At 43.5% G+C, this 14,511-nt stretch overlaps 1 protein-coding gene across 2 annotated transcripts in view; it reads left to right on the plus strand.

The window, feature by feature from the left end:
- sptbn1 (spectrin, beta, non-erythrocytic 1) overlaps positions 1-14,511 on the plus strand; it is a 237,292-nt gene that overhangs the window by 174,824 nt on the left and 47,957 nt on the right. For both annotated transcript variants that reach the window (XM_060940853.1, XM_060940854.1), the window contains 5 exons: positions 1,213-1,969; positions 3,870-4,072; positions 6,908-6,998; positions 9,690-9,836; positions 11,994-12,257. In XM_060940853.1, the coding sequence (XP_060796836.1) occupies positions 1,213-1,969; positions 3,870-4,072; positions 6,908-6,998; positions 9,690-9,836; positions 11,994-12,257 (1,462 nt within the window). The remainder of the gene's footprint in view (positions 1-1,212; positions 1,970-3,869; positions 4,073-6,907; positions 6,999-9,689; positions 9,837-11,993; positions 12,258-14,511) is intronic.

Below are 14,511 nucleotides of genomic sequence, written 5' to 3' on the forward strand. Positions count from 1 at the left end.
TCTAGCCGCTTTATCCTTCTACAGGGTTGCAGGCAAGCTGGAGCCTATCCCAGTTGGCTATGGGCGAAAGGCGGGGTACACCCTGGACAAGTCGCCAGGTCATCACAGGGCTGACACATAGACACAGACAACCATTCACACTCACACCTACGGTCAATTTAGAGTCACCAGTTAACCTAACCTGCATGTCTTTGGACTGTGGGGGAAACCGGAGCACCCGTAGGAAACCAACGTGGACACGGGGAGAACATGCAAATTCCACACAGAAAGGCCCTCGCCGGCCCCGGGGCTCGAACCCAGGACCTTCTTGCTGTGAGGCAACAGCGCTAACCACTACACCACCGTGCCGCCCCCTACCCTGAAGTAAGAGCGAAAAAATCCCTCGTAACAACTTCTTCTTTCGGTTGCTCCCATTAGGGGTCACCACAGCAGATTATCCCATTTCTGATCTGCATATTTGATTTGGTATAGGTTTTATACCAGATGCCCTTCCTGACGCAACCCTTCGCAATCTATCTGGGATTGGGACTGGCGCTAAGTATGCACAGGCTTGTACAACCCCAGTGGCTGGGTATTTTACCTAATCTGCATGGGGGAAACCAGAGCACTTGGAGGAAGCCCACACAGAGAACATGCAAACTCCACACAGAAAGGCCCCTGTTGGCCATGAGATTCGAACCCGGAACCTTTTTGCTGTAAGGCGATAGCGCAAACCACTGCACCACTGTGCTGCCAAAAAAAAAAAAAGGTCACTCATAATGGCTTTCTAAAAACTACAATCGTCCTCAGTTCCTGCATTTTTTATGACAATTGACGATTTGGCTTCTTTGCACCGTGTGTGCTTTCAAGATGTAGGGAATAAAATTTGGTGGTGTGCTGCTATAGGAAAATAACCAACTATGGGGTGATGTGATGAATCAGACTTAACATCATCACGTCAAAGTTGTTATTCTCAAATAACAGCATGTCGCAAAGTGCTTTATTCCTCTTCTACCCCAGAGCAGTTTGGCAACAATCGGAATTTTTATTTTTTAAAGAACTATACATTGTACTTTTTAGCTGTTTATAGTTACATGTATTATTGTGGTACATCCATGCAACATGTTAGTTTGTGTCATCACTTCCCTCACTTTGATTTGAAGTTAATAAGACAAAATAATGCAGCTTGGTTCTGAAAAAGATTGACAAATATCCTCAAATACTGCTCTGTAGGTGGAGCCAGTTCAGAGACTTGGTGGACCAAAAGAAGGAGTCCCTGAACTCAGCACTGGGTGTCCAGAACTATCACCTGGACTGCAACGAGACCAAGTCATGGATCCGCGAGAAGACCAAAGTGATCGAGTCCACTCAGGACCTGGGTAATGACCTGACAGGAGTCATGGCACTGCAGCGCAAGCTGACAGGGATGGAGCGCGACCTGGCTGCCATCGAGGCCAAGCTGGGTGACCTGAATGGAGAAGCAGAGCGTCTGGCAGGTGAGCATCCTGAACAAGCCAAGGCCATCAAGGACAGGCTGGCGGAGATCGGTACTGTCTGGGGCGAGCTGAAGGAGACTCTGCAAAACCGTGAGGCCTCTCTTGGTGAAGCCAGCAAGCTACAGCAGTTCCTCCGCCAGCTGGATGATTTCCAGTCGTGGCTGTCTCGCACACAGACGGTCATTGCCTCTGAGGACATGCCCAACACCCTGGCTGAGGCTGAGAAGCTTCTCGCCCAACACGAAGGCATCAAGCATGAAATTGACAACTATGAAGAGGACTACCAGAAGATGCGTGACATGGGCGAGATGGTGACCCAGGGCCAGACAGACGCCCAGCACATGTTCCTGAGGCAGCGGCTACAGGCACTGGATACTGGTTGGAACGAGCTGCATAAGATGTGGGAGAACCGTCAGAACCTCCTGTCCCAGTCTCATGCCTACCAACTGTTCCTCAGAGACACGAAGCAGGCCGAGACCTTCCTCAACAATCAGGTAATGTGCTGAGGTTTGTATATTCAAATATAAATGATGGAAACTGTTGATTAAACCTTCATAAATACCTTATGTACACTTTAGATAAGATGCTACATGTGTTAGTGCTGTGAAAAAGTAATTTCCCCCTTCCTAATTTGTTCTATTTTTGTATATTTGTCACACTTAAATGTTTCATGTCATCAAACTAATTTGAATATCAGACAAAGATAGCCCAAGTAAACACAAAATGCAGTTTTCAGATGATGATGATTTCATTTATTGATGGAAAAAAAGTTACTCAACCCTACCTGACCCTATGTGAAAAAGTAATTACCACCTCAACCAATTAACCTCAACCAATCAAACAATGAACCAAATTTAATTGATAACTGGGTTCAATTTCATGAGCCACACTCAGGTATGATTACTGCCAGACCTGTTCAATCTAAATATCAGATAAATAGAACCAGGCTGGCAATGTGAAGTAGGCTAATAGATCTTAAAAAGATGCCGCGAAGTAAAAAGATACAACAGATGCGCAACAAAATAATTGAAATCTATCAGTCTGGAAAGGGTTACAAAGCTATTGCCAAGACTCTGGGACTCCAGCGAACCACAGTGACAGCTGTTACCTACAAATGGAAAAAACTTGGAACAGTGGCAAACCTTTCCCAACACAAAGGCATCAAGCATAAAATTGACAACTATGAAGAGGACTACCAGAAGATGCGGGACATTATCGACAAATGGAAAAAACTTGGAACAGTGGCAAACCTTCCCAGGAATGGCTGGCCTTCCAAAATTAAACCAAGAGCGCGTCGACTGTTGATCCAGGAGGTCACAAAAGAATCCTGATGAACATCTAAAGAACTGCAGGCCTCACTTGCCTCAGTTAAGGTTAGTGTTCATGATTCTACAATAAGGAAGGCACTGGGCAAAAATGGCATCCATGGGAGAGTTGCAAGAAGCAAACCAATCACTGCTGACCAAAAAAGAACACAAAGGCTCATCTCACATTTGCCAAAAAGCATCCTGATGACCCCCAAGACTTTTGGGATAACATTCTGTGAACTGATGAATCAAAAATAGAGCATTTTGGAAGACATGGGTGCCAGTACATCTGGTGTACGGCTAACACAGCATTCCAAAATAAGAACATCATACCAACAGTCAAACACCGTGATGATAGTGTGATGGTCTGGGGCTGCTTTTCTGCTTCAGGACCTGGACGACTTGCCATAATTGATGGAACCATGAATTCTGCTCTCTAGTAGAAAATCCTGAAGGAGAATGTCCGTCCATCAGTTTGTGACCTAAAGCTCAAGCGCAGCTGGGTTATGCAGCAGGACAATGATCTGAAGCACACAAGCAAGTCCATCTCTGAATGGCTCAAAAGAAATAAAATTAAGGTTTCGGAGTGGCCTCGTCAAAGTCCTGACTTGAATCCAATTGAGATGCTGTGGCAAGACCTTAAACGGGCAGTCCATGCCTGAAAACCATCCAATGTGGCGGAATTGAAAGAATTCTGGAAAGAAGAGTGGGTAAAAATTCCTGCACAGTGATGTAAAAGACTCGTTGCGAGTTATTGCAAACGTTTAATTGCAGTTGTTGCCGCCAAGGGTGGCCCAACCAGTTATTAGGTTTAAGGGGGTAATTACTTTTTTACATGGGTGCTACAGGTTTTGATTAACACTTTTACTTTTAATAAATGGAGTATTCATTTTAAACATTGCATTTTCTGTTTACTTACATTGTCGTTATCTTTTATTCGACTTAGTTGGATGATCGAAAACATTTTAAATGTGACAAATAAGCAAAACTGGAAGAAATCAGAGGCACCTTTCATATAAAGTGTTAAACTTTCTTAAGATGCTAAGAAAATCCTTTTTTATTCATAATCTCATGTTATCTCCTGCAGGAGTACGTGTTGGCTCACACTGAGATGCCCACCACTCTAGAAGGAGCAGAAGCTGCTATTAAGAAGCAGGAGGATTTCATGACCACGATGGATGCCAATGAGGAGAAGATCAACAGTGTGGTGGAGGCCGGACGCAGACTGGCCAGTGACGGAAACATCAACGCTGAGAAGATTCAGGAGAGAGCAACTTCCATTGATGACAGGTTATAGAAATGCACACACATGCAATTCTGTTAGAATTAGTGTAATGACTTTGGACCATTTTGATTTCTCATCTCATCTCATCTCATTATCTCTAGCCGCTTTATCCTTCTACAGGGTCGCAGGCAAGCTGGAGCCTATCCCAGCTGACTACGGGCGAAAGGCGGGGTACACCCTGGACAAGTCGCCAGGTCATCACAGGGCTGACACATAGACACAGACAATCATTCACACTCACATTCACACCCACGCTCAATTTAGAGTCACCAGTTAACCTAACCTGCATGTCTTTGGACTGTGGGGGAAACCGGAGCACCCGGAGGAAACCCACGCGGACACGGGGAGAACATGCAAACTCCACACAGAAAGGCCCTCGCCGGACACGGGGCTCGAACCCGGACCTTCTTGCTGTGAGGCGACAGCGCTAACCACTACACCACCGTGCCGCCCCCATTTTGATTTCACATGAGAAATTAAAATTTATAGGAATTTGTCTCTTCATTCATCCGGGATTTATAGATTTTGTGCTGTATTTAGAGTTGAGTGAAAGTATGCTGTGATAATTGAATTTTTGAGAAATTTGCTGACAGTGATTCAGACTTTTCACGTAACTCGAGACAATTCAGAAATTATGCGAGAGTTACATATGAGACGAACTACAGAATGTCAATTAAGGCCAATATTAAACATACAAATAATTAACAGTCCTGTAATGTCCACAAAAAGCTTTTTTCCACAGATGAGACAGCATCTTAAATCAGTGTTGTAGTTGAGTCACTAAACCTCGAGTCCGAGTCCAGTCTTGAGTCCCCAGTGTTCAAGTCCAAGTCATTAAAGAAAATTCCTAAAAGTAGATAAAGAGAACCCAGTTAAACAAATGAGACAAAAATATTATACTTGGTCATTTATTTACTGATGAAAATGATCCAATATTACATATCTGTGAGTGGCAAAAGTATGTGAACCTTTGCTTTCAGTATCTGGTGTGACCCCCTTGTGCAGCAATAACTGCAACTAAACATTTCCGGTAACTGTTGATCAGTCCTGCACACCGGCTTGGAGGAATTTTAGCCCATTCCTCCGTACAGAACAGCTTCAACTCTGGGATGTTGGTGGGTTTCCTCACATAAACTGCTCGCTTCAGGTCCTTCCACAACATTTCCATTGGATTAAGGTCAGGACTTTGACTTGGCCATTCCAAAACATTAACTTTATTCTTCTTTAACCATTCTTTGGTAGAACGACTTGTGTGCTTAGGGTCGTTGTCTTGCTGCATGACCCACCTTCTCTTGAGATTCAGTTCATGGACAGATGTCCTGACATTTTCCTTTAGAATTCGCTGGTATAATTCAGAATTCATTGTTCCATCAATGATGGCAAGCCGTCCTGGCCCAGATGCAGCAAAACAGGCCCAAACCATGATACTACCACCACCATGTTTCACAGATGGGATAAGGTTCTTATGCTGGAATGCAGCGTTTTCCTTTCTCCAAACATAATGCTTCTCATTTAAACCAAAAAGTTCTATTTTGGTCTCATCCATCCACAAAACATTTTTTCAGTAGCCTTCTGGCTTGTCCACGTGATCTTTATCAAACTGCAGACGAGCAGCAATGTTCTTTTTGGAGAGCAGTGGCTTTCTCCTTGCAACCCTGCCATGCACACCATTGTTGTTCAGTGTTCTCCTGATGGTGGACTTATGAACATTAACATTAGCCGATGTGAGAGAGGCCTTCAGTTGCTTAGAAGTTACCCTGGGGTCCTTTGTGACCTCGCCGACTATTACACACCTTGCTCTTGGAGTGATCTTTGTTGGTCGACCACTCCTGGGGACAGGGTAACAATGGTCTTGAATTTCTTCCATTTGTACACAATCTGTCTGACTGTGGATTGGTGGAGTCCAAACTCTTTAGAGATGGTTTTGTAACCTTTTCCAGCCTGATTTGCATCAACAATGCTTTTTCTGAGGTCCTCAGAAGTCTCTTTTGTTCGTGCATTGATAGACTTTCACAAACGTGTTGTGAAGATCAGACTTTGATAGATCACTGTTCTTAAAATAAAACTGGGTGCCCACTCACACCTGATTGTCATCCCATTGATTGAAAAACACCTGATTCTAATTTCACCTTCAAATTAACTGCTAATCCTAGAGGTTCACATACTTTTGCCACTCACAGATATGTAATATTGGATCCATCCATTATCTGTAGCCACCTATCCTGTTCAACAGGGTCGCAGACAAGCTGGAGCCTATCCCAGCTGACTATGGGTGAGAGGTAGGGTACACCCTGGACAAGTTGCCAGGGCATTGCAGGGCTGACACATAGAGACAGACAACCATTCACACCTAGAGTCAATTTAGAGCCACCAGTTAGCCTAACCTGCATGTCTTTGGACAAAACCAGAGCACCCGGAGGAAACCCACGCAAACAACATGCAAACTCCACACAGAAAGGACCTCGCCGACCACTGGGCTCGAACCCAGGACCTTCATGCTGTGAGGCGACAGTGTTAACCACTACACCACTGTGCTGCCTGTAATATTGGATCATTTTCCTCAATAAATAAATGACCAAGTATAATATTTTTGTCTCATTTGTTTAACTGGGTTCTCTTTATCTACTTTTAGCACTTGTGTGAAAATCTGATGATGTTTTAGGTCATATTTATGCAGAAATATAGAACATTCTAAAGAGTTCACAAACTTTCAAACACCACTGTAATATTGAAGAAAAAAAAGGCTCATATTACCGAATGCACCTTTAAATTCACCACACCATAATGATGATGAGGTTGTGATTGAATTAATTTACGACCTTCGAACTGTTACCTTGCAGACATAAGAAGAACCGTGAGGCAGCGGTGGAGCTCCTGATGAGACTTAAAGATAACAGAGACCTACAGAAGTTCCTACAGGACTGCCAGGAGGTACAGATCCACATATTACTTTGGCAAAAAATGAAATTTAGACCATTTTTGGGTCAGCTTTTGGCTGAAGCCTATAACAGGTGCCTGTCTGTATGTGTATGTTTAACCGCGTTTGAGCGTGTTTAAGAATGTAATTGGTGTGCCAGCCTCAGGTAGTGATTCCACAATTGTGGGATGGCGCGTACTGACTATGTAAAGTGCCATGTTGGAAATTGTAACTCACAATGTAATCCTCTGTGGCTGAGTGGTCTAGAGCACTATCCAAGAAAAGAGCAGCTTTTGCAACGTTGGTTCGAATCCTGCTGTGGATGTATTTCGAAACGGATTATTTTTTCCTATCTGTGTACCGTTGCTTCTGTCTCCCAATCAGACAAAGGCTGAGCTCAGACCTGCACACAGCTCTAGTTTCCACTTGCGTCAAGTGTCATCAATCAACCAAGACATTTTTGGCGTCTGAAGTTTACTTCTTTAGTTTTTATGCTTTAACAAGTAACAAGAGAAATGTACAGTACCTAGTATTTTGGCATCATGCAAAACAATAAATATATTTTCGCAAGCTTCAGTGTCTCAGATTTTCTGATGCGGTTTTTGACACACTGTTTCAATAAAACTGGAGCAAAGGACGTCACAGAGCTGAGAAGAGTTGTAGTTCAATCTTGAAGCCAAATCATTTTTATTCAATTCAGGTAGGAGGCGTGGTCCATAGTTTGAAGTTGGAGTTCCACATTAGATGGATTTGCATGATGATATATTTCCAATGTAATTAGTTTCTTTATTATTTTAGACCACGAGTTGGCCTAGCGGTTAGCATGTCTGTCTCTTGACAAGGAGATCATGAGTTCTGCTTGTGGTCGGGTCATACCAAAGATAATCATAAAACTGGTACCCAACACTATCTGGCAAGGTACTGCAATACAGATGTGAATAGGGAGTCAAACTCTTGCAGTTACCAGAGGACCAGACCCCCACTGTAACCCTAGCTATGTAATTGCTGGGTTTCACGTGACGTCACATCCGCCTCATTAGTTATTCAAAATTTTAGCTGGTGGTCTACCAACGCTCAGCTGACAAAGTGTTTGTACGGAGAAGGTGCGTTGCTTGCATGAAAAATGCCTTGCACTTGCGTTGTTTTAGGTTGTTCGAATCGCTCAAATCGTGAAACTGATAAAAGTTTCTTCAGGGTTCCGCGTGAACTAATAAAAAAGGATGAACGAACACAGGATTTCACAAAAAGACGTCAAGAAAGGTGGCTTTTGAACCACTCACTGAAATTGAAGTGAGTCGAGTCGAAGCATGCTCGAGTTTGCAGTGATCACTTGGTGAAAGGTTTGTATCGCCCTCTCAGCTATGGCCTTAGTGTTTTCCAAGTACTTTTCTTGCTATGTGTCGTTATTTTACGGTACTTTTTTTTTAGTCACGAAGCACTAAAGTCCCCAGCTGTTTCTTTGTTTCCTCCTCACAAAGTCCATATGCATGAAGGTCGCGACAAAATTCTTCCCCAGCCATACAGTTACAATGCGCCATGATCACTTCTCCGTCTTGTTTAACTAAGATCCAGGTCTTTAAAGGGGTTTCTGATGATCTTTGTGAATGATTTACCTGAGAGATAAGAGCCAACACAAGTGAGAATCAAGCGAACGAAAAGCTTTAAAAAAAAAAATACTTACACAGGCAAAAACAATCCAGGATTCATTCGGCAGTGACTTGATAGCGAGGTCCTTTACCCAGCCACGTACAGAAAAGTTATAAGCCTCCATACTCTTCCACGCTTTCATCTGTTTTGCGGTGTAGAAGGATGTTTGCAACACCAGATAGTTCGAGATGTCGGGGAACTCGACTGAAGGGTAGTTTTCGAGATCGTATAACAAATCCTTCTTTCCCAGACTGTAGGGGTCGATTCCATTGCACATAGCAATCTTCTGAATATATCTAAAGCCAGCAGTGGCTTCTAGATTACGATACTCTGATAAGTTATCACTAGTTGTTTGCACTACAGCAGCCATTTTGGTTTACTTGACCACCAGCAGTTTTACCGGAAGTGAAATCGCTAAGAAAAGTCACGTGACTGAAACCCAAGAATAGGCGAGAGGCCAAGGGCTACTGAAACGGAGATCGGCGCCACTCAATGTGCCTTAAGGGCCTGGTTCATACTTGGATGAGAGTCTGCCTGGGAATTCCAGGTGCTGGCACAGGAAGGACTTTGACTTTTGAATATTTTCCTGTTAGGGGTCAGTACAGCAGATAATGTCCCTCCATCTCCTCCTGTCCTCCTTCTGTCACACCAAACGTCCTCATGTCCTCCTTCGCCACATCTATAAATCTTGCCTTTCCTCGTTTCCTTTTCCTTCTACCTGGCAACTTCTCCATCTCCAGCATTCTTTCCCCAATATCTGTCTGTACGTGTCCAAACCATCTCAATCTCACCTCTCTCACTTTGTTTCCAAGACGTCCTACTGTATATGTCCTGTCCCTCTAATATACCTTTTCATTCCTAATCCTGTCCAACTGTGTCACTCCCAATGAAAAATCTCAACTCAGTTTGGGCTTTTCATGTACAGCATTATATGTTCATACACCAGCTGGTGTATCTTGATAAAAATCTTTCACAGGCCTTTTGAAGAACATCTGCAAGCACCGTGCCCCTCCTGTTGCTTACGCTTTCTCTTTCCTGTTGTGTGTGTTGTGTTGCAGCTGTCTCTGTGGACAAACGAGAAGATGCTGACGGCGCAAGACATGACATACGACGAGGCCAGAAACCTTCACAGCAAGTGGCTCAAGCACCAAGCCTTCATGGCTGAGCTCCAGTCCAACAAAGAATGGCTGGATAAGATTGAGAAGGTTAGTCTGGGGTTTAAGGTGCTTTGCTTTTAGCCTAGCCTAAGGGTGTGTAGTCAGGATACACCAAGCTAAAGTGGATGTGTAACGCTCAAGAAACACTAAAGAACACAGACTTGCCTGCAAAACATCCAGAGCCACACCCACAATGTCGTCTGTTAGACAACAGACAGATTCACAGAACTGAAGATGAATCTTTAATGGTTTGAGGTCTGAGGTTGCCAGTTATCTCTACCTCTAGTTTATCCCTTCATCCTTTTTTTTTTTAAATGCTCCCATTCCAACATAACTGGAAGAGCGTAGGCTCCCCCTAGTGGTGGAGTGTATGAATGATGTGCTGACTCATTTCCAGGGCAGGTTATTTCCATTTCAATTCTCTCATCTCATCTCATTATCTCTAGCCGCTTTATCCTGTTCTACAGGGTCGCAGGCAAGCTGGAGCCTATCCCAGCTGACTACGGGCGAAAGGCGTGGACAAGTCGCCAGGTCATCACAGGGCTGACACATAGACACAGACAACCATTCACACTCACATTCACACCTACGGTCAATTTAGAGTCACCAGTTAACCTAACCTGCATGTCTTTGGACTGTGGGGGAAACCGGAGCACCCGGAGGAAACCCACATGGACACGGGGAGAACATGCAAACTCCGCACAGAAAGGCCCTCGCCGGCCACGGGGCTCGAACCCGGACCTTCTTGCTGTGAGGCGACAGTGCTAACCACTACACCGCCCATTTCAATTCTGAATATTATTATTATTATTATTATTATTATTATTATTGGCTTGAGGTCTAAGGTTGCCAATTATCTCTAGCCTTTTCTCTACCTCTATTTTATCCCTTCATCATTCATCTTTTCGAATAATTATTTATTTAATCATGAATTTAATAATTATGTAATAATTATAATTATAATCTTTTCTAATAATAATAATAATAATAATAATAGGGCGGCACGGTGGTGTAGTGGTTAGCGCTGTCACCTCACAGCAAGAAGGTCCGGGTTCGAGCCCCGTGGCCAGCGAGGGCCTTTCTGTGCGGAGTTTGCATCTTCTCCCTGTGTCTGCGTGGGTTTCCTCTGGGTGCTCCGGTTTCCCCCACAGTCCAAAGACATGCAGGTTAGGTTAACTGGTGACTCTAAATTGACCGTAGGTGTGAATGTGAGTGTGAATGGTTGTCTGTGTCTATGTGTCAGCCCTGTGATGACCTGGCGACTTGTCCACGCCTTTCGCCCGTAGTCAGCTGGGATAGGCTCCAGCTTGCCTGCGACCCTGTAGAACAGGATAAAGCGGCTACAGATAATGAGATGAGATAATAATAATAATAAATACTTATATAAGTACACAATCATGTATAATAATGGCCTGTAACAAGGATATATAGTAACAGTGTCATGTGATCTAATTGCCATGACATAACAGCTATATAAAAATAAATTGATGCATTTATTATTTGATTGCTTTCTTTATTTATTTGTGTACTTTTTTATTATTTTGTTTATTTTAGATTATATTTGTGTGTTTTCTTTATTTATTACTAGCAGGTTACCCGGTGTTGCCCGGGTTTTGCAAAATTCTGGGTTACCCCCAGAGTTCCATGTCAAATTTGGTGATGATCTGCCAAGAAATGGTGATGTTAACCCAAGGCAAACAAAAATCCAAACATCCACCACCCAGGGGCCCACCGGGGACCCCCGGGGCCTGTACATGAATTTTGTTTATGTCTGCAAAATTCCAGGTCATCCCCAGATCTACTTGCCAAATTTGGTGAAAATTCGTCAAGAAATGGCGACGTTAGCTCAAGACAAAAACAAACAAACTTTGCCACTTATTATATAGCTGTCTCTAATTAATTTATTTATATTTCTAATTATTGTTATTATTAATATTGTTGTTGAATGTTTTGGATCATAATTTTATTATTATTTATTATTGAAATCCCATATAAAAGCAGCAGAATCCATCCAGAACCTTTTCTTCTTTTTAAATATAATGTTATTAAATTGAAACAGGAAGGCACAGTCTGCCGAAGACAAATTAATCAAATCAGTTGTACAGTATTTACGTGAACTAGCTCATTTACATTGAAGTGGCTTGACTTGGATAACAAAATGATCAATGTGCCAATGTTACCCCCTCCGTCTCTCCGTCTGTGTAGGAAGGGTTGCAGCTGGTATCGGAGAAGCCCGAGACTGAGGCCGTGGTTAAGGAGAAGCTGACGGTGCTGCAGACGCAGTGGCAGGACCTGGAGTCCACCACGCAGACCAAAGCACAGTGCCTGTTCGACGCCAACAAGGCCGAGCTGTTCACGCAGAGCTGCGCTGATCTCGATAAGTGGCTCGGCAGCCTGGAGGGTCAGATCCAATCAGACGACTACGGCAAAGATCTAACCAGCGTCAACATCCTGCTGAAGAAACAACAGGTACGGGCAACAGGACGCTGTTTCGAGTCTGCACTTAGAGCACACTTGAAAGTTTTCAGATATATTTTACCTTTTTGATTTGTATCATGATTACTAAATTGACAGCGATCCAGAACAACAGGGGTGCTAAGGGTGCACAGGGAGTACACTGGCTGCGAGAAGGTCATGTGAACAAACACTGGTCAGCCATAACATTAAAACCACTGATAGGTAAAGTGAATAACACTGATTATCTCATTACAGTGGTACGGCTCAAGGGGTGGGATATATTAGGCAGCAAGAAAGAGAACAGTCAGTTTGTGAAGGTGATGCGTTGGAAGCAGGAAAAATGGCCAAGCGTAAGGATCGGACACCTTTCAGTTTTAGCCGGCATTAACTTTTTCAGCAGTTTGTGCTACAGTAGCTCTTCTGTGGGATTGGACCATATGGGCTAGCCTTCGTGCCCCATGTGAATCATTGACCCTTCAACCCCCATGACCCTGTCACCGGTTCACTAGTTGTCCTTCCTTGGACCACCCCACAACAAGATGTGCCATTTTGGAGATGCTCAGACCCAGTCATCTCGCCAACACAATTTGTCAAAGTCGCTCAGATCCTTAAGCTTGCCCATTTTTCCTGCTTCCAACACATCAACTTCAAGAACTGACTGTTCTCTTTCTCGTTGCCTAATATATCCCACCTCTTGACAGGCACCACTGTAATGAGATAATCAATGTTTTTCACTTCACCTCTCAGTGGTCACCATGTTATGGCTGATCAGTCACACATCACACACACATCACATTATCTCTAGCCGCTTTATCCTTCTACAGGGTCGCAGGCAAGCTGGAGCCTATCCCAGCTGACTACGGGCGAAAGGCGGGGTACACCCTGGACAAGTCGCCAGGTCATCGCAGGGCTGACACATAGACACAGACAACCATTCACACTCACATTCACACCTACGGTCAATTTAGAGTCACCAGTTAACCTAACCTGCATGTCTTTGGACTGTGGGGGAAACCGGAGCACCCGGAGGAAACCCACGCGGACACGGGGAGAACATGCAAACTCCACACAGAAAGGCCCTCGTCGGCCACGGGGCTCGAACCCAGGACCTTCTTGATGTGAGGCGACAGTGCTAACCACTACACCGCCATGCCGCCCACAATATAAAATATATATATATAATGAATAAACATGAAATAAAATAAGTTTAAAAGTAAATAAGTCTCTGTTGTCTTTGTAATAATGATACTATGCTTGAAATGCCTGATTTTGAAACCCACTGCTTTGCACAGTTTGACTTTTTACCTACTGATCAGCTAATTGTCAGGCCCTTCGTGAGCTGGCTCGGATTTTCCATCATTAGCGAAAACGTCACACGGTGCAGAGCAGCAGGGAACGGAGATGACATTTTTACCAACGTTGAAACAAAACTTAAAGCTATACAGCCTTTCGATTTCATAAAATCGGTGAAATTTAATTCCCTCTGAAATTTGGTCATTGTGATACATGTTTATTTCTGTAATATCTCACAAAATATCAAGCCATTCTGTGGCTGGGATAGTTATTATCCCCCGCTTTTTGAAAGGCCCGAAGAGGGATTATGTCGTGGCGATGTCCATCCATCAGTCTGTCCTGGGAAGGGTGCTCATCTTCTGAAATCAACTCCTCTCACAATTTTTGGAGGAATTTCGGCAGACTTGGCAAAAGGCATTGTTCTCTGTCGGTAGTATGCATATTATTTTGTTCAATTCGGTCGCATTTTACCAGAGTTACGGCCCTTGATTACCAACCTTGTACTTTCACAATTTCATGAAGGTGTGCTCACCTTCTGACATCAGCTCCTCTTACACTTTTTGGACAAATTTCTCGAAGCTTGGCAAAAGGCCTTGTTATATGATGGTAATACGCATATTGCGATTTAATTTTGTTTGTGAAAATTTTCCCAGAGTTTTGACCCTTGATTAAATAACTTGTACTTTGACAATTTCATGAGGGTGTACGTTCTTCTGAAATCAACTCCTCCTACAATTTGTAGAGGAATTTCACCAAACTTGGCAGAAGGCTTTGTTATATGACAGTTATATGCATGTTGAATTTTCGTTTAATTTGGGCAAATTTTCCCAGAGTTATGCCCTTGATTATTAACAAACTTGTACTTTGGCAATTTCATCAAGGTGTGCTTGCTTTCTGAAATCAACTTCCCTCGCAATTTTTATTTTCCCTCATTGGCCAAAAGGCCCAAAGGGGAATTATGTCGTGGCGATGT

Source organism: Neoarius graeffei, chromosome 15 (genome assembly GCF_027579695.1).
Source record: "Neoarius graeffei isolate fNeoGra1 chromosome 15, fNeoGra1.pri, whole genome shotgun sequence".
Classification (NCBI taxonomy): domain Eukaryota; kingdom Metazoa; phylum Chordata; class Actinopteri; order Siluriformes; family Ariidae; genus Neoarius; species Neoarius graeffei.